Source organism: Rhamphochromis longiceps, linkage group LG15 (genome assembly GCF_057381845.1).
Source record: "Rhamphochromis longiceps isolate RC_006_pf linkage group LG15, R_longiceps_female_GT1.1, whole genome shotgun sequence".
Lineage (NCBI taxonomy): Eukaryota > Metazoa > Chordata > Actinopteri > Cichliformes > Cichlidae > Rhamphochromis > Rhamphochromis longiceps.
This window is the reverse complement of record NC_140571.1, coordinates 2,453,613-2,474,467: the sequence shown is the minus strand read 5'-3', so window position 1 is coordinate 2,474,467 and position 20,855 is coordinate 2,453,613. Positions and strand designations below refer to the sequence as shown.

Below are 20,855 nucleotides of genomic sequence, written 5' to 3'. Positions count from 1 at the left end.
CCAATCAGAACCTAAAGCATCTCATTTTAGAAAGCGAATAAACCAAAGACCACTATAAGATAAATACAGATTATTTTAAAACTATGACTCGTGTAAAGCTGCACTAGTATAGCCCAACAATAATAATAAATATCAAGAAATAGTATGTCTCCTTTAATGTTAACAGTTTTATTCAACATGTTTGGAGAAATGCTTTTGTCTAATAGCCAAGGTTGGTTGTTGCAGATTAAATATAATATTTTAAAAAATATACATATAGAACAGAATAGAACAGAATGCCTTTATTGTCACTATACAGTTGTCAGTGCCAACATGTTTATAGATGTAACCATTATTAATAGGAAAAACATGATATTCTTATCACATATAATGCATAAAGGCTATTTAAGAAATAGTGCTAATAATTTTTTCATGTATTCACTTGTAACAACACCAACAGTTTAATTGACTTTTGCACTTAATCGTTGGACCTTGTGTTAGCTCAGCACTACTTTTACCTAAGCAGAGGATCTGAATGCTTCTTTCACTACTGGTCCACACTTTAATACTTTCATGCGACACAGGTGCCTCTTAAACAAGTCTGACCTTTACCAGCTTCGTAACTGCACCTGTAATGCTTCTCTGTGGGGCCAGTGTGCTTTATGTAGTAACATCGTGCCACCACAAGAGGGTGATCACACCACGCACCAGGAAAACAGGCTCTCTCTTCCACATTTCAACACTCACACTCAAACACACACTCACACTCACACAATCCACTTTGTAAAACACGCAACTGTTTTCCACGTTATTCAATAAAAGCAGATTTAAGTGAATTTTTGGATGAGCAACATCCACTGGCCTTGTTTGCTTGCTCTGAAACAGACTTGCCCTGACTACCAAAGGGGAAATTTACCCCCCACAAAAAACAATAAAGCTTTGCAATAAATGAGAGCTGACAAGAGAACGTTACCTCCACTTCTGTCTCCATGGAAACTTGCCTCGCTGGTCATTCTGAGGATATGGATGATATAGACCGGGGAGCACACAGCTCTCCGCGTGCATCAATCCACTCAGCGGTTCAGTGTGGCTCTTCTGAAATGGCATATTACACCACCTGAATTCATTTCATTTAGTTCACTGAGATGAAATTAAAGGCCTGTCCGCCCCTGACAAGGATGTGCTTTTGGATTCACTTTAATAAACCTTTTCCAGTGGAGAACAGTTGGGGAGGGAAAAAGAGGAAAGAAGTGACATGATAGGAAAAAGACTTTGTTTAATCTGTGCTTCTGAATGTGAGATTTCATCAGACGTGAAGCCATGTTATCCATGAAATGTTGTCGCTACCTTTGAGTCTCACTCTCTGTAACTGAGTAGTAAGATGCCCTCTAAAGATCCACAGAATGCACACTTTTCTTTTCTCACCCCCCTCTTCTTCTTCGCTGTAGTTGCATAGCAACAGAGGAGCTGCTAGCTCCAGTTGTGTTGTGGTGGGAGCGTGCTGCACAGGGAGGCACTGGCTCAAGATTAAGCCGGTCTCTGCTTCAATTATGAATGGGCTTCCACTGCCACACGGCTCCAAAATGGCACCACTCAGATTGATAAGACACTGAGGCACTCTTTGGTACACTTAACTCTTTTACTTCTTTCCCTTAGGGAGGGGGAGCAGGACTTTAATCAGAAGTATTGAACTTAAATGATTAGAGGAAGCAAATGAATAATTAACTGGCGGGAAAGGCTTGGTTATGATAAGACTCTTGTTGATGGGAATATGTGAGGTTAATGATTGGGGTCAGTCTTGAGAGCAAATTAGAGTCTCTAGTATCACAAAGGTAGCACTCTACTAGTAAGTGTGGGTTTGTGTGTGGTGCTGAGGAGGTGGATGACAAAGGCTGACATCCTTTACTACATTTCACTTGAAGTGCTGAGATGAAAACAGCTAATTGTTTAGTACTCTGATCAGCTTCCAGTCAATATGTTCTTAACAAAACTCAGAATGGTTGATTTACAGCAGTTTATGTGTGGTGGAGGTGGGTTGCAAATGGGCTTGCAGTGTGCAAAAGTCTTGAGACACTTAATTTCTAGATTATTTTATTTTGCTTCCAAGGAGCCAGATTTTCTCGAATTTTTAAGAGAAATTCAAGGTGGGCTCAAAGTGGGATTTCAAAGTTTTCTTGTGCTTTTTCAGTCATTTCCAGTCCAGTCCTTGTACCTGACCATTTTCAGAGGAGCTGTTTAACACTGACCGATGCATCATTCAAGAATAATATAAGGCAACTGAAGAAATTAACCAGTGCTGCACCTAAAACAGATGCCTTAGCAAAGAACCTATTTTTAGTAGTATGTTAAGGTACTTTGCTACTGGCAGTCTGTTGCAAAAACATATAATTAATTAAAGTCTTACAAAAATGCCCAAGATAGCACAGCTTGATGGGCAAAGGTCTGTCGACAGACCAGGTCAGCACCTGGACTCTTGTACTACAAAGAAATCGTGCTCTCCAGAGAACACGAGTCCAGTGGCAGCGTGCTTTACACCACTGCATCTGACGCATTGTGCTTGGTGATGTAATCTTTGGCTGGAGCTGCTCAGCCATGGAAACCCGTCCATGAAGCTCTCTGCGCACTGTTCTTGAGCTAATCTGAAGGACACGTGAAGTTTGGAGGTCTGTAGTGACTGACTCTGCAGAAAGTCAGCATGTCCTGACTCCGCTCTGCGAGTTTACGTGGCCTACCACTTTGTAGCTGAGTTGCATTCCCAATCACTTCCATTTTGTTATAACACCATTAATAGATGAATAGCTGACGGTGGTACATTTAGTAGAGAACATTTTATTCATGACTGAACTTGTTGCACAGGTGGCATCCTATCACAGTACCACGCTGGAGCTCACTGAGCAACTCATTCATTCACATATGTTTGCAGAAGCAGTCTGCATGCATAGATGCTAACTTTTATACACATGCGACCACTGAAGTGATTGGAACACCTGAGTTCGATGATGGTTTTTAGCAATAGTGCACTTTTCCAAAGTTTGGTGGCCCATAAATAAAGGTGGTCATTCCAAATATTGACTTTTGAGCTCGTTTGAATTATGCAAAATCATTTTTTTCCATGTATGTTTGCACATAAATTGCTGCACCTATTTCACATTGCTTTATCGAAATATAAAGAAATTAGGGTTGCCTGATACTTTATGTCCCACAGTACTGTGTGAGATTTGCCCACTGGATGAGTAACAGCGGTGCCACTTCAGTTGACGTCCATATCTCCGACTGTAACTATGCTTTTGTCTTTTGTCTTGCATGATATCCACTGAAGAACAACAGCCAAGCGTAGCTTCTGCAACTCGTATTTTTTTTTATTATTGCAACCAACTGGAAGACAATACATCACATAAACATCATTGTAGTTTCTCAGAAAATGGAAAACAAAATAAAACAACATTTATATATTTTTTGCCACGGTATTGGACAACGTTGATATTTACATGTAGTGATGAAATAGGTCTTGAAATCATTCTTTGGCAATATGATTTGCACAATAAGGAGAAAACTGAACATTTACTGAAAAAGAAAAAAAAAACAAAGAAGAAGAAGAAAACAAGAAAACAACACCTGGGTGTACCCTGCATCACATCGCACAGATCAATAACAGTTTTGCATTTTGACATCTCTAACCTATGGCTTTCCAATATTCAGCTCAGACAGTCACGGAAAAAATAAAATAATGGCAGTATTATAGATAAGTCTGTCAGAGAAAGAGAGAAACAAAAAGAAACAGGAAAATTTAAAAGGCGCGTAAAAACGTCAACAAATAATAAAAAAATAATAATAATGGCAACTATTCTTCTAGGAGCTTTTTGTGGTACGTTTGGCAGGTTTGAAAGAAAACACTTTGCTGTTTGGGGGCTTTTCAGGCAGTGAAGTGGATGCACTTTGCTTTAATACGTCCAGGTACAGTTCATGTGTTTTACCAGGACTCAGAGGTGAACAGATCTTCTTTCCTGCATGTCACAGAGTGAGCCCGAGGCAGAAACCCCCAAAAAACAAACGTGCGCTGCTAAAGCGACACGTTCTACCCCCTCGACATGCCTCTTGCCAACTCAACGCGGTTACTAGTCACCACAGCGGCGGATTGGTACATCGAATACAGCAGAGTGCTTGACCCGGGAGCACTCAGACACACATCAGACGACAGACAGATGGCACACAACGACAACACTAACAGTGTCTCCTTTACCCCCCCCCCCCCCCTTTTTTTTTTCTTTTTTCTCTTTATGGGTACCACACAAAATGCAAGGCCAGTGATGCATGCTACAGGTGGCGAAAGACTGTGCCGGTGGATGGGAGCATGCATTTGTTTTCCTCCCGCTTGGCTCGCTGACGATCGTTCAACGTCTCTTCAGCTCAAACAAACCCCCACCCCACCTCTCCCCCGTCTGGCTCTGCTGCTACAGCCAAAGCCCAGCCTACGTTTTCACCTAAAAAGCGGCTTTATTTTATACGCAGACGAGGGTCGGATAATACTTGTGCGCGCATTCCCGTTTTAGCCATGATGCACCTGGGGTTAAAAATACTGTCTGTAAATCAGAGAAAAGAAACGTCCCCTTCCCATGTCGTCTTTTTTTTTCTTTTCTTGGAGATATGAGGGCATCTACAAGGTCTCCCGCGCCCCTTTCAAACATTTACACCGAACAATGCCGATGGAGAGGAAGGACACGCGTACATTTACACACTGAAGTAAAAGTAAAAACAATACTGTTATAAATAAAGACAGGTTCTGTCGTGACAACAGAGGTACTGAGGGCAGGCAGGCAGGCACGATGTTAAAGGGTGTGTGTTCCTGGGCACACAAACGCACACACTCCACAGACGTGTTCTGGGATAACACCGGGTTTAACATTGAACACCTAAAACAATTAAAAAAATAAATAAATAAAAGAAATCACTGTACAGGCAGAAGTTGTCGTAAGCCCACCCCCCCAAGAGGTGTTTCAGCTGGCCTACGTTATAAGCCTGAACCCGAAGCCCAGAGGTGGCGTCCTTTGGGCCTCTAATTGCAGAGTGATCTCCCACGTTTCCTCCCTGAAGACGTGTCTTTGAAAGCCCGCTCAGAAAAACAAGGAGACGAAATAAAAAAAAAGAAAAGAAAATCTCCAATATAATCACGGGTATAAGAATTGGCGGCAAAACTTTTTTTTTCTTTCCTCTAGGATCAAGGTTTATATGAAAATAAGTCATGCTTCATGCTAAATACATCGTTTATCTTACATGATCTTTGAATAAAAAAGATTTGCTTTTTATCTTATTTACAAGCACCCATGCAATATAACTGAGAAAGTCCTGCAGGTCAAATTGCTTCAATTAAGAAAAAGGAAAAAAATAAAATATTTTCTAACCTTTTTACAGAGTTGCCCGCACAGGGGCAAATTGCTTATATCTTTATGAGGGTAGAGTGAGGGTAAACAGACACAAACAGAAACCTAAACCCACAGTTCATGTATATAGTTCTTTGTCAAATGAAGAGGAAGGTGGTGGCAGCTATGATATCTATACCAGGTATCTACGTCGTCTAATGGAGAGAAGTACGAGGGGGTGGAGGGAGGAGGTTTTACATTATGCAACAACAACAACAAAATGAAGGAGATATTGCCTCAGACCCGGCACACTATCCGTCTCTATGGTGATAAAACATGACCTTTTTTTTTTTTAATTTTAATATATTTATTCTTAAATACTATGAGTGCTCTTGAAATAAACCATGTCTTTACCCATGATGCTTTTTATTATAAGTGGCGTAAAATAAGTGCATGAATATATATCACATTGGGTTTTACATTTATTTCCACACTTAAGGTCACTCGCTCTCTCTCGTTAGCTCTACTACGCCATCTTTGAACTTTTTTTGTGTTTGTTTTTTTTCTTGTCAGCTGTCGTATCGGCTACATGAAGCAACCTGGTCGCTTATCTTTGGCACAGTCTCACATTTGTGCTCGTGGATGTAGGAGAGTGATGCCGGCGGGCGGCCGACCCGCCTTTGCCGGCATCACTGCAAGATTGCTACAGATTCACATAGAAACAAACAGGTAAGACAAACAGCCATCATCAGCTCCCGCCCTCCCCCTCCCGGCAACGTGACTCGGTTTTGTCGCGCTCGTCCAAATTAGTGACAAAACGTGCTTTTGTTTTTTCCTTTTTTTATGGCTTTCATCCCCTTTTTAAACAACAAAAAACCAACAAAGACATATGAGAAATACCCATCGATGTTTAGTGTTGCTGAACATGTAGGAAAACATAGATTTTTGATATTGCCACAAATAAGTAGGATTCACCTAATGCCCTGCAGATAGATAGAGGGAGATGACAAGTGTCCGTTGAGACTAATGCTGTAGTAATGTTACCTGTTGACCTAGTTGTGTGTGTGTGTGTGTGTGTAAATCTGTGTGTGTGTGCTTGGAGCTATAAGCCGTCTGTGTGTGTGTGTCTATGCTTTGTTCTATGTGTGTGTGTCTTAGTTTCTCAGGGCCTCTTTCTGCTCCTTCTGGCCCTTGGCGGTGCGGTTTGTGATGTTGTTGAGGCAGGCTCTAACCCCCGCCAGGTGGAGCAGCGATCCCGCCGCCTCTTTCATCTCCTCGTCGTCGCTCTCCGGCGGCTTCTCCACCGTCGCCGCGCGCCGCTTCTTCAGCGGCAGCGTGTCACTAATGCCTCTCGCTCGGCTTTTGGTCCAGGGCAAACTGCTCCCAGCCAGAGTCCCGGCTCCCCCCAAACTACGTCTCTGTCCGCGCGGGGGCTGCTGGGAAATGTAGGTAGTGGTGGTGGCGGCAGTGGTGACGTGAGAGTCCAGTGGGATCTCCCGGGGCTCGGGTTTGACGTCTGATTGGATTTCCACGGCGATAATGTCGTCGTCGTCCACGGGGGAGGAAGGGGAGGTGACCTGGGAGGAGCACAGCCTGCTGGGGGATTTGGCGGTGCTGTAAGTGTGGTCGTCCTGGAGGTCCTCGCCGCAGGGCGGAGGAGAGTAGCAGGTTGGGCTGTCCTGTCCTCGGCTTAGATAATCGCCCAGGGATGATCTGTATGGATCGAGGACACAGAGCGGGAGAGAATAACGTTACTCGTGCTGTCACACTGCCAGGCGGGCTGCCTGCCTGGACCTGCTTCACTCCACTGACACTCAAACTTCTCTGCTTTACTAGAAAGAAAGTTCAGGTTCTAATCTATCAGCCACAAATAGCTCCCTCGGGCCTCATGCGCATATTTCTGAGGTCAGATAAAAGCCCGTATTTCACAAAGACTCAGCCATCCTTTTCAGAAACGAGCTGCCTCATTTTCAGATTGCCACCTTTGCGCCCCCCACCCCAATGACACGGTGCATTTTTAGCAGCACCCATTGTCTCGAAGGTTGCTCAGCACATAAAGAACCTTGCGAACTCTAAAGTCAGAGCGCCTCGACGGTGACGATTCTGCGGCGAGGCCGTTTAATTGTTCGTCCTCGTTACACTGCGACGCGCATTTTGCTCTATTAGTCGGGAGACACTTTTCGCTGTAAAGCGTCAAAGGACGGCGTGGGATGGGGGTTAATCCTGACAACCCATAAATCAAAAAGTAGCTTCAGCAGCGTGCCCTGTCCCCCCGGACATCCCCCCCTCCCCCCAGAATGAGAGCGTGAGCATATTAATATCTCATAAGAAAAACATGCACTCCCTTACAGTGATCAAATATTCACTGCAAACCTTTAGTGAGCCTTTCGGGTATGTTTAATTCATTATGCAGTGCAGGCCATCATACTCTCGTGCTCCTGTGATGGATGTGCATGTCCGTGCATGCTCCCAATGTTCTTTGAATCACGAGGCCTCTCCCTCTAATAAACCTGTTTGTGTTTGTGTGTCTGCGAGAGGCCATTATATAAACACACCTGGATGAAACGTTGTGCACGGCGGGAAGCGTGTGAACGCCTCTGACTTTCGAGCACAATAAAGATGTAATTATGTAAACTATCAGTGGAAAATTTGGGAGCTCCCCGAGCTTTGTGCCACTGCATGTAGGTGCAGGCGTGTCTGTGGGAGAGGGAATGCATCTGTGCAGCCCCCGCTGGTGTTAATTATACGTTTGAAGGCAGCAGGAGCAAAGTTTACCCACCTTATGGCCGAGGTTCTGCTCCCCACAGGGCTTACAGGTAAGGGTCTGATAACAGGGAAGAGGGCCTGGCTCCTGACACGGGCGCCATTTTGGATCACACCTCGAGGAACTGAAAGAGAGAGCAGATGGAACATCAGTTACACGCAAGACACGAATCAGTTTCAGTGACGAGCGGAGGGATAAAAAAAAAAAAGAAAGAAAAAAAAAAAGCCAGCAACAGAAGAAGCTCCTAAAAAAACAAAAACCTCTCAGATCCGACCTCCATAAGACCCGGGAGCAGCTCGATGAGCATCCACTGTCCATTCGAGGAGGCCAACGGGGCAATATTGATGAGCGAGGCAAGGTTAAATTGAGCAGGAAAGCGTCATAAATGAGTTAAGGCCGCTGCAAATCATTCAATTACCAACGACCGCTGGGCACGGCCAAATCCAGCCTGCCTGATACAGCAGCCGCTGGAACGCAAAGGGGGAAACCGCAGATCTGAAAATCTGAAAGGCACATCTGTTTCGAACCCAAGTGTTAAAATAACCAAGTAAATCTATTTTTTGAGGGAGAAAAACGGGACAAATTCACATCTTTTTACGTTACTAATTTATCTGCTGATCTTTTTTATTGGTTCGTCTCAAATGTCAGAAAGCAACATTTTCCAAAGCGGGTTAGTATTTTGAAATTAAAGCTGCAGATAAAAATGATTCAGTGTCTATTTTATGAAACCGTCATTAAATTTCACTTTTTCCCCCCGTTTCATCTGAACCTGAAGCCTGAACAGGTCTCTCTTGTAAATGAGACTTTGTGTATAAATAAAGGTTAAATAAAGACATTCAATGACTTTATTTTTTTTACCTTCAAACTTTATTCAGTGAAGAAAGTCTTTTACTGATTAATGGCTGTGTGGCAAATACATTCAGTGGTTATCTAGGCAACAAGACTTCCATTTCTTTGTGTCAGACATGAATATAATAGTTATCATGACTTTTTCAACTAACTTTTAACTACTTGATCACATGACAAATGGCCTATAAGACTTCCATCATTAGCATTAAACTTGAAGGTGAACTAGTAGCTCAACAGATCAGTGTTAACGCCACAGTAAGAAGCTCAAAGAACCCTCAGCAGACCTGCGACATCCGACTGCGTTGGGCAGCGAGCTCTATTGTTGTGGAAGAAGTTTGTCTTCCAACAGTCGTCCATCTGGTCTAGGCAAGAAAAGCCTTGGTCAGGGAGGAGGAAGTGTAGCCAGTGGTCACGCAAACCAATTTTCAAAGAAACTAAAGAACCCACCAGAAGGACAACTCTGCGGCACTCTGCCTAAGTGCCATTTTACTCCGCTGAAAAAACAGGCATATGGCAAGCCCACCTGGAGTTTACCAAACGATACTTTCTGCAGACTAATGAGACAAAGATTGAATTCTCATGTCTGGAAAGCCAAGCTTTTCTACTGGCAAAGACAGGTGCTGCTAATCACCTCGCTAATGTGGTCACCACATTGAAGCATGATGTGACTGGTGCAGAATACAGAGAGGTCACTGGAGAAAGAAACCCACACAGACAACATCCTGAAACACACGGTCGTGGAAATGGACTGGCTTCGGAACAACTTGGGCCTAAAAATCTGTAGTGACAGACGAAGGTTACGGCTTACAAACCTGAGCCAATCTAACAGCAGGCAGAAAAACGTCCAACCTTTCACCTTGATATTTTAATATCGTGTGTGTGCAGCTAATGTATGGAAATTAGCTTAGTTGCTCCTTTTTGCTGAGAGTTACGTAAGAAGATTGATATTATTCTCGTGATTGTACGGTAAATGTAGAGCTGCAGTGCAGCGCTAGTTAGCTTAAATTAGCTCAGTTTAGCATAAGATAGAAACACTTAAACAACAAAAAATATGATATATATTCATTTATTTTTGATTTCCTAAAAGTTGCTGTCTGGTGGCAGACAGTTTATATTAACTTTAAAGAGAACCACCCTGACTGTTAGCTTTTCTTTCCTCTCTTCACGCTACACCAAGCTAACCGGCTGCTAGCTGTAGCTTCATATTTAAAGTACAGACAGTTGACAACATTTAAGAAGCTTCAGTCTTTCAAATAAAGTCACTTTTATGTGTGTAGAACAGGCGTTTATGCAAAGTGTTTTCCAGCTGCCCCAAAAATTCTTATATACAAAACTATAAAGAATGAAAACGCCGAGCTAACCACAAATCATGAAGAATAGATAAAAGAGATGGCAAATATAACCAAAGTAATCACTGAAAGAATAAATGTAAATACAGCACTGGGTTAAAAATACTCAGGAGGCAGAGCAGCTACTAGTCAGAAGGTTGGTGGTTCAGTCCATGGCTGCTCCAGTCTGCATGCCAAATATCCTCGGGCAAGTTACTAACCCCAAGTTTCTCTCCGATGCATCCATCATCAGAGTATGTGTTACAGTTAAATCACTTAAGGATAAAAAATAGTGCTTGGGTGATTGAAGCATGTTGTATAAAGCGCTCTGAGTCATCAGCTAGTGTAGAAAAATGCTATATAAGAACCAGCTGATCATCATAATAAAGAAAAGTGATTAAAAGTGCTGTTTAAAAACAGTCATCTAACTTTCAGTAATACAGCGATAAAAACATCTTCCCCAATGAATCGCGCAGTGACTCAGGTCTGTGAAATTTCGACATATGGTTTTAATTTGTAATTATGAAAGAGATTGTAAACTAAGGGTAGACAAAGTAAACTTTTACAGCTAACCTGCAATCAAGATGCTGGAGAAATAATGTAAAAAGTTTTTTTAGTATTCAGGGTGTTTAAGTATATACTAGAACTTTTTCTAGTTTACAACAATGCCTCAGCTGGAAAAACATTTCAGATTTAAGACAAACATTAAGAAGTTCCACATGATAATTTGTTTCTTAAGCCATTTCAGATTTTCCACCGAGGCCAAAGTCTTGTCTCTGGTTTCCTACTCAGACTGGACTGTGGCAGACCAGAAGGAAGATCTAAACAGGTTTTAAGCTTTAATTGCAATTTATGTGAATCTATATATAGTTTCTACACAGATTATACACTTTGAAGAGAAGAGAAAAGAAGAGCGTACATCTGATCCAAAAGCTCTCATTATTCAAGGCTGGCTGCTCACCACAGTCATCCCAGTTCCCTGGAACAGCTGTCATTTTCATCTCTGGGGTCAGTTTGTGTTTCGCAAACGATGACCTGCTGTTTCCTTTTATCTGCCGCAGAAACATTTGTTAAGGTGTGACTGTGAACACCGTTCATCAAGCCATCAATACACTGCAGCTGAAGCATTTTTGGGAGGAGGGGTTAAATCTCAGCCCATACAGTGAATTTATGATCGATGTTATGAGCAGAAATTTAATTTGCCTCGAGAACCACAAGCTCATTAAAACATACAAGTCCCCCCCCCCATGTGGAAAGCAATCTTGTATATTTGGTTCATGTTGCCACACACACACACGAACACTCGTGCATTATGATTTTGTCATTGTAAGTGTGCGTCTGCTGCCTCTCTCTGGCCGCCTGTGTCCACAGTAATCTTATTGACTCCTGTTAGCGCGGCTCTGCCCCTGATATCTCCAGCTCTGCTCTCCATAACCTTATAAGTAAGTCCCTGCACAGAGTCTCTTTTGTAATCTTGATCACTCACTGCATGGATGTGTGCGTGTGGGCAGTGGTCTCCCCGGGTTGACACGCACCCACCCTTTCTCCTCCCCACCTCTCGTTCCAGTCAGGCTTTGGGTTACCATAGCAACGGTTCCCTTTCCACATGCCACAGAGTGGTAGATCATGCATCAGAAGGGATCTACCACTCTGGGAAAGCAGGGCAGAGAAGCCGTTTCTTAGTTCGCACCCTAAACTTTTCACGACGTTATCGAGCAGACGCGTCGGTTCGGTGGACGGTAAACAATCTTTAATGCATCAGTTCTCGAATGTGAGAGCAGAGCAGGCGGCTCTGTTTGAAACCTCATCACAAACGGCTGGTTGCTGTGTGTCAGCCTGCTTTAAACTTGCCTCGATAACAGACTGTGCATAAAAGATGAGCAAAGTCACTGGCCTTGTGTCACGGATAAATACAACAAAATAAAATGATACGACCGAGACAAAAACTGTGCTATTTTGTAAATAATAAACATGAATTCGCTGTTTAATTGTGTAACTTTATTAGCAGCATCCTCCTGAAATGCGCCAACAACATTGAGAGTCACATCCTCCTCTCTGCCCCTTAATGCTCTCTGGTTGCTATGGTAACGTGTGAATATTTCTTTCAAAATAAGACACACAACTACAACACGGGAAAGACCCAGGGAAACAGAGTTAACGATAAAAACCCTGAAAACCATAAATTTCACACCCGAGCCTCAACTCGCGCGGCCCGGAACCAAACAACTCGAGGACCGGTACCGGTCCGTGGCCCGGGGGTTGGGGACCACTGACCTAGATGGCAGGTTTGGCTAGCAAGCTGCTTCCATAAACAACAAACAAACACTGATATCTACTAATTAGTTTTAAGTAACACACGAACAAAGTAGAACTCAAAGTTCTTAGTCTGGTGGTAACACTGTAAGACTCATTATTTTGCTAATTATCGCCGAAAAGGCACAAACACAGCAAATTCAGTGGGCTGGATTAGCTGAGGTGACACCTGGTGCAAACTTTAAGCTTAAATAAGAATTAAATTGTATGTTATTAAAAACAACATAAGCATAAATGTAATATACGAACCAAAACAGCTGTTTGTATCAGACTGTAAATCGGGACATTTTAACATGGAGATCCAAGGGGACTGACATGTTATTGGGAGTGAGCCTCTAGTGGCCATGTGCGGAACTGCATCTGCTTTATCTTTCATCACTGGCTAATGCAGCTGAGCCCAAACCAGTGGGCGACGTCCAGATTCAGTCTTGTCTAGATTTCATGAGTGAAAACAGTGAGAGAGAGAGAAATGTTTGACATGGGCTCTCACACCTCAGCAACAGCAGTTTATCCTAGATGCACACATCTGCACACACATACATATAACCTCTACTATAGGTGCGAGCTCCTCTTACATATGTGACCTCTACATTCACCTCCTCGCTCTGCTGACTGTTTGAATTTCTTTCTTCCATCCTCACTTGTTGATTTTTTCCCCTCTGTGCATCGATCTGTCATTCTATGTATAGTGGTGACTCATATCTCCAACCGAGCACGCACGCCGACGCCACAGGTAAAAAACCTGGGACATATGCTGTGGATATGAGGTGACAAACTAAGCTGAGAAAGACCAGGCAGCACTCCCAAAGCCCGTCCCCGCTCGCTGAGATCGAGCATTACATTTTACAAGCTTGGAGAAAGGCAGAGGAAAAAAAGCTCTGTGTGGTTGGAAGCAGAAAACAAGAGAAAGAAATGTATGAACAGACAAGAAAAGGTGTCTGTCTGCATTTCTATCTCTTTTTTCCTGGAGAGAAAATATCCTCTAGTCTGTCTTTTTCCGATGTCTGGTCAGCTGCTCTGCCTTTTCTGTCTGCTTCCTACGTCTTCGCCTGCCGCCTGTCTCCCTGCCTGCCTGTTTTCCAGGACGAGCGAGAGCCCTCGGCCTCCCTCCCCTCTCATGTGCCGTAAACGCATTCAACCTCCTCTGCTCTCCTGTTAAATGAGTTCCACATGGCCCTGCAGGCTGCAGTCTCCACGCGGCCAGCAGAGGCACCAAAACACACAAACACTCGCTGAATTCACACACACGTGGAGTGCAAAGGGTCAAAGGTTACTCCCAGCAGACCTTGAGAATGCAACCGTTTGAACGTGGCCTCTCGCTCAGTCAAAACGTGTCCCACCCCCGCCTCCCGCCTCTCCCCCGGCCTGGCTGCTGTGTGTTAAAGTCTGAGGGCAGGATGCATACTAATGGTGTCTGACTGACTGGCTGACTGACGGACTGGATTGCTGGTGGGCTGAAGTTGCTGGCAGTTTAACTGGATGTCTAACTGGCTTGTCTATCTGACGCTACAGCCGAGTGTTTAAGTGGTTGGCTGACTGACATCTGCTATAACTTGCAGGGGTGGGAGATTAAAATAAATAAAAGCAACACTCGATTACTCGGACTTGAAAAAAAGCCCTTTAAACACAACTACAAACAGGCGTTATCAGGCTGAAATCTAATCAGCACCTGTGATTTTCAAATGTTTCCTCTACGCCTATTTTGATCTTCAGTATGCGCAACGATAGGCTTCTTAGAACTCTTTTAGTCTCGTTTTAGCTTTGAGGGATATTACATCAATTTCATACTTGAAGCAGAGTTTACTTGACATGAGGAGCTCTTCTTATCCTGAGAATGCTGTTGTAAAGTATCTTCTGTGGCTCTGGAGAGAGAGAGCACTTCAAAGCATGAGAAAGTAACCCTGATTATGTCATCGGCGTTCTCTCGGTTTAGGGCAAAAGACCACACATTTTAGAACAGACGTGCTAGAAAACACGGGAACAGGCCTGTAAGAGAACTGCATGTACCAGGCAGGGAGGGTCTGACGTTATTCAAGTATTATTATTGTTTATTATTGATCTCTGGCTCTCTTCACACTCCCTGAGCCTGGTTCTGTTGGAGGTTTCTTCCTGTTAAAAGGGAGTTTTTCGTCCCCCTTGTTGCCAAGTTCTTGCTCACAGCGACTCGTCTGATTGTTGGTGTTTTCTCTGTGTCACCGGAGGGTCTTTACCATATAATGTAAATCGATTTGAGGCGACAGGTGCTATATAAATAAACAACACCGAATTGAATGAACCAGTGTAAGCTGCATACATTATTGAGGATTTTGAATCCTGTGCCTTAATTCCTGTTTCATGAAGTCTTTCATTATTTTGTCTACACCTCATATGAGGCGTAATGAAAAAGTTCAGCAAACCTGTCACAAATAAAAGCTTTTTTTGGCCAGTTCAACAAAACTGTTGCTCAACATCAGAGATTTTGGAAGTTCATATTTGAGTTTGACACAGGAGCAGATCCAGTAGTACGGAGAGCAGGACTTCCTGGGTGCAATCTTAAAACAGCACAGGACTGGAGATGGTCTTGGAGGGCAGGATGGCCACTTTTGAACCAAAGTTGCTGAACGTTTTAGATTTTTTAAATCACACCTACACGGCGCTGGAAGACGTATTTAGACTTGAGTAAAAGCGTCAACGCTGCAGTGCAAAAAGACCCGACAAGACAGGTGGAACCTTTCTTTTACTGAAGTACCTGGTTTGAATAAGTACACATGCATACATAATCATCACGATCTAGTTTTTACTCGGCTCCATATATTTTATATCACGTGCTTTTCTAGATTTTTCTTCCACATCAAACATAAATACTGATAATAATGAAGTTTTGCAAAAGCAGAGCAGAGAGATGATTCATTTTATATGTATTATAACATACTGACTTAGTGCAGGTTTGCTACTTTTATTTACATCTTCAGCTAATTTTAATATTGCAGCCGGCTGTTTTGAAGATAATTATAAGAATTTTACACAACATCAGGTCGTTAATTAACTTTGGGCAGCATTTCACTTGTTAGTTATGATTTAAGCCTAAAAGGCAAATTAACTCAGCTGATAAAAAAATGTCGTAAATATTTTTTTTTCTTGAATTCCTCCAAATTGTACTTAACTTTCACCTCTGCTACTGCAGCAACAGTGCGCTTCCTGTAACGGCTTATCATTTACTAGAACAGCAAACCTATTTGGCGGGATTTGCAGTCCTGCTGGAATTGCTGGTAATCATTTGTCAATAGATATCTGTCAACAGACATAAAGCCGATGCTTGTTTGAAGCGATTGTGATGCACCGGTTTGCCTGCGATGAATCATTTACAAGCTGGTCAATTTTTCTATTGACTTGGATACACCCTTCATTTGCAGCTGACAGGTTAATAACGGCCCAGAGCTGGTTCCAAATGAGTTAGCTCCAGAAATGATAGAACTTTGAGTTTAAAAAGAGCATTTAGACCGAGCAGAAGCTTTATAATTTAGAGCTACTGAATAATGAACCTCGTGGAGGTGGGGTGATAGGTTGCGTCGAGCACTCGGCTCCCAGCCATTGTCCTTGCATTCTTCCACGTCGAGCGGGGAGAGGCACATTTCAGGACACATCACCTCAGAGCGGAGCAGCTCTGAAAGCTCTGGGAATGGGAGATGGAAGTAATAACTGAGGGCACTAACAGCCCCAAACTCGCTCGCTCTGGCACCCGACCACCCCCACCCCGACTCTTCCCTCGTCTTTGCCTCTGGCTGTCTCTCACAGCTTTCCCGTCCCTGCTGCCTCTGACGCTCCCACCTGTCCATTCCTGCACTCGCTCCTTTCAGACACACATTAAAAAAGGAAAATTAAAAAAAAGAAATGACTTTTTTCTCCTGTGTTTCCTCCTGACATGCGCACTCCCAAATCAGCTTTCCACCCCTTTCTTTCCATCCGTCCATCCGTCCATCTGTCCAGCTGTTCAGACGCATCACTCAGACTCTCTGTGTGTGTCCAGAGGGAGTCCAGGTTTTCAGACACTCTCTCCAAGCCCGGCTCCTTGACCATTACTACTCCATTATCAGCGGCGATGGAGGGCGCGCCGCAGACGCCTAATGTATCCATTTCCTCCTCCATTTAGGGCTCGGCAGCCCAGCGAGCTCCTGGAGTGCTCCCTGATTGGGATTGAATGTCCATTTAAACGGCCGTCCAACCACCAGGGAAGGGTGGGGGGTGTTCGGCAGGGAGGGGAGGCAAGGAATAATGGGAAATGGGGGGTGGGGGGTGCACAGGAGTAAAAATAAAGTGAGACTGTACATATGTTGCACTAGATGAGCAAAGGAGGCAAGGGGATTGCTCCCCAGCCTCTGATTTGAAGCTCAGATTTTCTTCCTTTCTTTCTCTCCCTGCCTTGCTCGCCGTGTCTCGATCACTCCTCCCCCCCCCCCCCCCCCCCTTTTATAAATTTTTTTTCTCCACAAACTTAGAAAACACTTGGTGCTGAGCCAAGTGTCAGAACTCAGCACTCAGTATTCTCAAGGTGCGCTTCTAAAAAGAGGGATTTGGAATTGAGATGATTGGAGTTGGCACATCCGTAGAGGGTGGAGGGAGAGAGGAGGAGGAGAGAGGAAGCGGGTGAGACAGAGAGAAAGAAAGAAACAGGCGGGAGATCACACACACACACACACACACACACACACACACACACACACACACACACACACACACACACTCGGAGGTGAAACAGTACCTTGTAGGAGTACTCCTCCGTTCTTTCTGAAGAGGGGACTCCCCGACCACAACGGAGGACTAGAAAGGAGAGAGGAGAGAAAACTGGTCAATCATTTGATCGCGTCGCAGCAGCCAACCAGCCCAGCCGGCTTCATCACGAGGCGGATAGCAAGGCAGAAATTTGAGCCCATAAGCCAGTGCTTCTGATTATAGTGATTAGATTCCCGGGTGTCCCACTGTTGCCATTATTCCCTGTGATTACCTCGGAGAATTACAGCCTCGACGCTGTAGTCCATGGGGGTAATTTCTCATGACAGCCCCCCACCGCCCGCCACTCGTCCATTCACACACATTAAAAAAAAAGAAAGAAAAAAGAAAGAAAGAAATCATCAGCTCGCAAACACTTAACACGCACTCATGCCAGACAGCCATGTTTAAGACCGATCTGTATACGGCGCGCGCGACACATTAAAACACACACACAGGAAAACACAAAGCCGGCGACTCGGTTTAGGTGATCATTGCACCACTAATGAGGGAGGTAATGACGGCATTTCTCACATAGACAGAGATATCTCCACTCACACATACACACAAAAGGGATGCTGCTGGATCTGTAATTTAAAGACAGAGCGTTGGGGGGGGGGGGGGCTTTTCCAGGTTGAGTGGTCTTTAGCTCCCAGTCAGACGAGCTTTTCTCCCAGTCAGACGAGCCGTCTCTCAAACACAGTCAACACTGGTATCACACACACACACAGACAGGGCACAGAAAACACCTGGGGAACGCTGTGAACTTGCTTCCACTCATTTGGAGAGTTTCCTTTGTAGCACGAGTTGTGTTTTTATGTTGCTGAATGAGAGGATTCACGTCTGCACTCGTGAAGCGGTTCTCACCTCGCCAGATGCCGGGGAAAGATGGACGCACACACGCAGATATTTACTGTTCACACACGCATACAAACGCAGCGGAAGCAGCAAATTTCAGCCCCTGAGCCACCTGCTGTTGCCATGGAGAGTTGCCACATTGCGTTGCCACGGCGATAACATATTTTTCCTGTGCTAACAGCCTGTCTGTTTTCCCTAGCCCCCCCACTCCCGCCCGTCTCACCCCCATCTCTCTCTCCCTCTCTCTGTCTGTCTCTCCCCTCTTCCCCGCCTCACCTCTCTCTCTCCCTCCCTTTCTCAACAAATGGGTTTGCAGCGCGACAGCACCTGACTTATACTACATGTGTTGCCATGGTGGCGTTCCCGTTGCCAAGACGACCCCGTGCATTTAATGCGGTGGGCGAGGGGCTAAACTCGCCGCTCCCCTCCTTCAACATCCCCTCACTCGGGAGAAAAGGGAGGAGAGAGAACTGGAGGTAGAGACCCCCTCCTCCTCCTTCCATCCAGATGCTGATGGGGTGTGAAGGAATGCACCATAGAGCTGACCTCCTACCCAGCATGCTCTGTCTCTCTCACACACACACACACACACACACACACACACACACACACACACACACACACACACACACACACACACACACACCATTACATGTGTCAGACACACACACCCATTTAAAAAAAGCATGAATAGCACAGAGCTGGACTGAGACACTTAAGTGAGCAGAGTCTCTCTCTCTCTCTCACACACACACACACACACACACACACACACACACACACACGCACCCATATTCTGGCGCACACAGCACGTGGGGGCTGGCTGCTGTGGTGTGAGTTATTATAGCCATGAAAAGGCGAGAGGTGCGAGCGACAAACAGCAGAGGACAAAGGAGCGTCACTGCACTCCAGCTACACCCCCCCTCCACCCCACCCCACAACCCTTCTCAGCCACTTCCTCCTATCTATCTCTATCACTCCCCGTGTTCATCTCCCACTTCTGTGCTGTATAGAGCGGCTTGAGACAGTCCTTGACCTTAACATAATAGACATGCTGTGCAACCATTCACGGTCATTACACTTCATAACATAATATTCTTGAGCGTGAGAGCTGTTGAGAGAGATATTGTGTTATATTGATTGGACTTGAGTTCCAGGATACATATAAAGGACAAAGCTAATGCCAGACATTGAAAGACGTAACGTAGCACCTTTTTCAGAGTGAAACGGTAGCGCTACACTTCTGATAAAACACACGCACAAAAAATCTAAAGTAATGTTTAATAATTCATCTTTGTGATAGAAGATGAGGGTGAAACTGCAATCCAACTTAAAGGCACACGATCTGCATCTGCAAGTAAAGCTCGCTTTGTTTTAATGCGAAACGAGTGAGAAACACTGACAGATCCATCGCCATAACAACCACTGACTCTGTGCATATAGTGAAGAATGGCTTATTTAGTTCAAAGCCCTTGTTGATTCGTAACTTTACCCTGAGTTGCCTGTTTTTTCAGGTCAAAAACACTAAAAAGATAAGGTGTCATCTTCCTCTCTGCAAAGTGAAGTCAATATGCCTTAAACCTGTAATAAAAGGTTGTAAAACTTGTTGTTCAGTGGACCAGCTTGGTGTCTCTGCTGGGCTTAATTTGGCCCCTGAGCCTTATTTTTGATTTACAGCGTGGAAAGCTTGTAATGTAAACGTTGCTTACGGGTATGTTACATGTTGTTCCACAGAACAAGATTGTGATGTCAAGGTGATAGTGCCATCTTTTATATACAGTCTTTTTAACAAGAAAAAAAGTGCCATTTATGACCATTTTTTTCTGTCTGCTTGTTCTTCTGCTGCTATGAATGGAAATATTAATAATTCTTGACCTCTGAACTCTTTCATTTCACACCAGTCTGTTTAAACACTAATAATAAATTCTTTCCAAAGTGCTTATATTGAGTAAAGCTTTAGTTTTTAGTCTTTATGAACTTTTTGATCCAGCAGGTCCAGAGTGGAGAGCATGCTGTGATTGTGCATTTACATTCAACTGCTGTCTAAAGCACACCAACAACTTGTCTATTATTATAACAAATATTCATGTTGTTGAATCAGAGGTCAGAACTGGAGGGAAACGTATAAATCTCATCATTTCCTCTCACCAGTAATAAGTGAATTCTCTTTAACTTCATACTGAAAACTCGGAGAATCACAATAACCTGTTGAATTGTCTCATTTATTCTTCACAACACCGCGTCCACTGTGTTCTGGTGTCTTCTTGTGCTGCAGTACCCTGATTTATATCACTCAAATCTCTTTGAGTTTTTCCAGTAACTGTCAGAGAAAACAAAGCGCTCACAGGCATCAGCTTACATCGAAACTGGGATTAAGCAATGAAATAACTGGACATACACAGACACGGGGGGATGCTCTTCAGGTGCAGCGTCTCAGTGGACCTGCAGCTCGGCTCAAACCGAGAAACACACTCTCATCTCCTGCTGTGTGCCACGACGCAAATGAACAACTACCCCTCCACACTCCGACCTCTCCCTGCACCCCTCCGCCCTCCCGTGCATGTTCCAAATCCAGCCTCCAATTTGTTCCACTTCCACATACCTCATTGTTCAAAATGACACTTTTACATTTTACGGTGAACCAATTATTCTGTCTTACAC

At 44.1% G+C, this 20,855-nt stretch overlaps 1 protein-coding gene across 1 annotated transcript in view; it reads right to left on the bottom strand.

Moving 5' to 3' along the window:
* Nucleotides 1-3,478: 3,478 nt before the first annotated feature.
* Nucleotides 3,479-20,855, bottom strand: part of ches1 (checkpoint suppressor 1) — a 66,087-nt gene continuing 48,710 nt past the window's right edge. The window contains exons 4-6 of the mRNA XM_085381755.1: nucleotides 17,329-17,387; nucleotides 8,116-8,224; nucleotides 3,479-7,049 (exon numbers count right to left, since the gene is read on the bottom strand). Of these exons, the coding sequence (XP_085237881.1) occupies nucleotides 6,491-7,049; nucleotides 8,116-8,224; nucleotides 17,329-17,387 (727 nt within the window). The 3' untranslated portion in view covers nucleotides 3,479-6,490. The remainder of the gene's footprint in view (nucleotides 7,050-8,115; nucleotides 8,225-17,328; nucleotides 17,388-20,855) is intronic.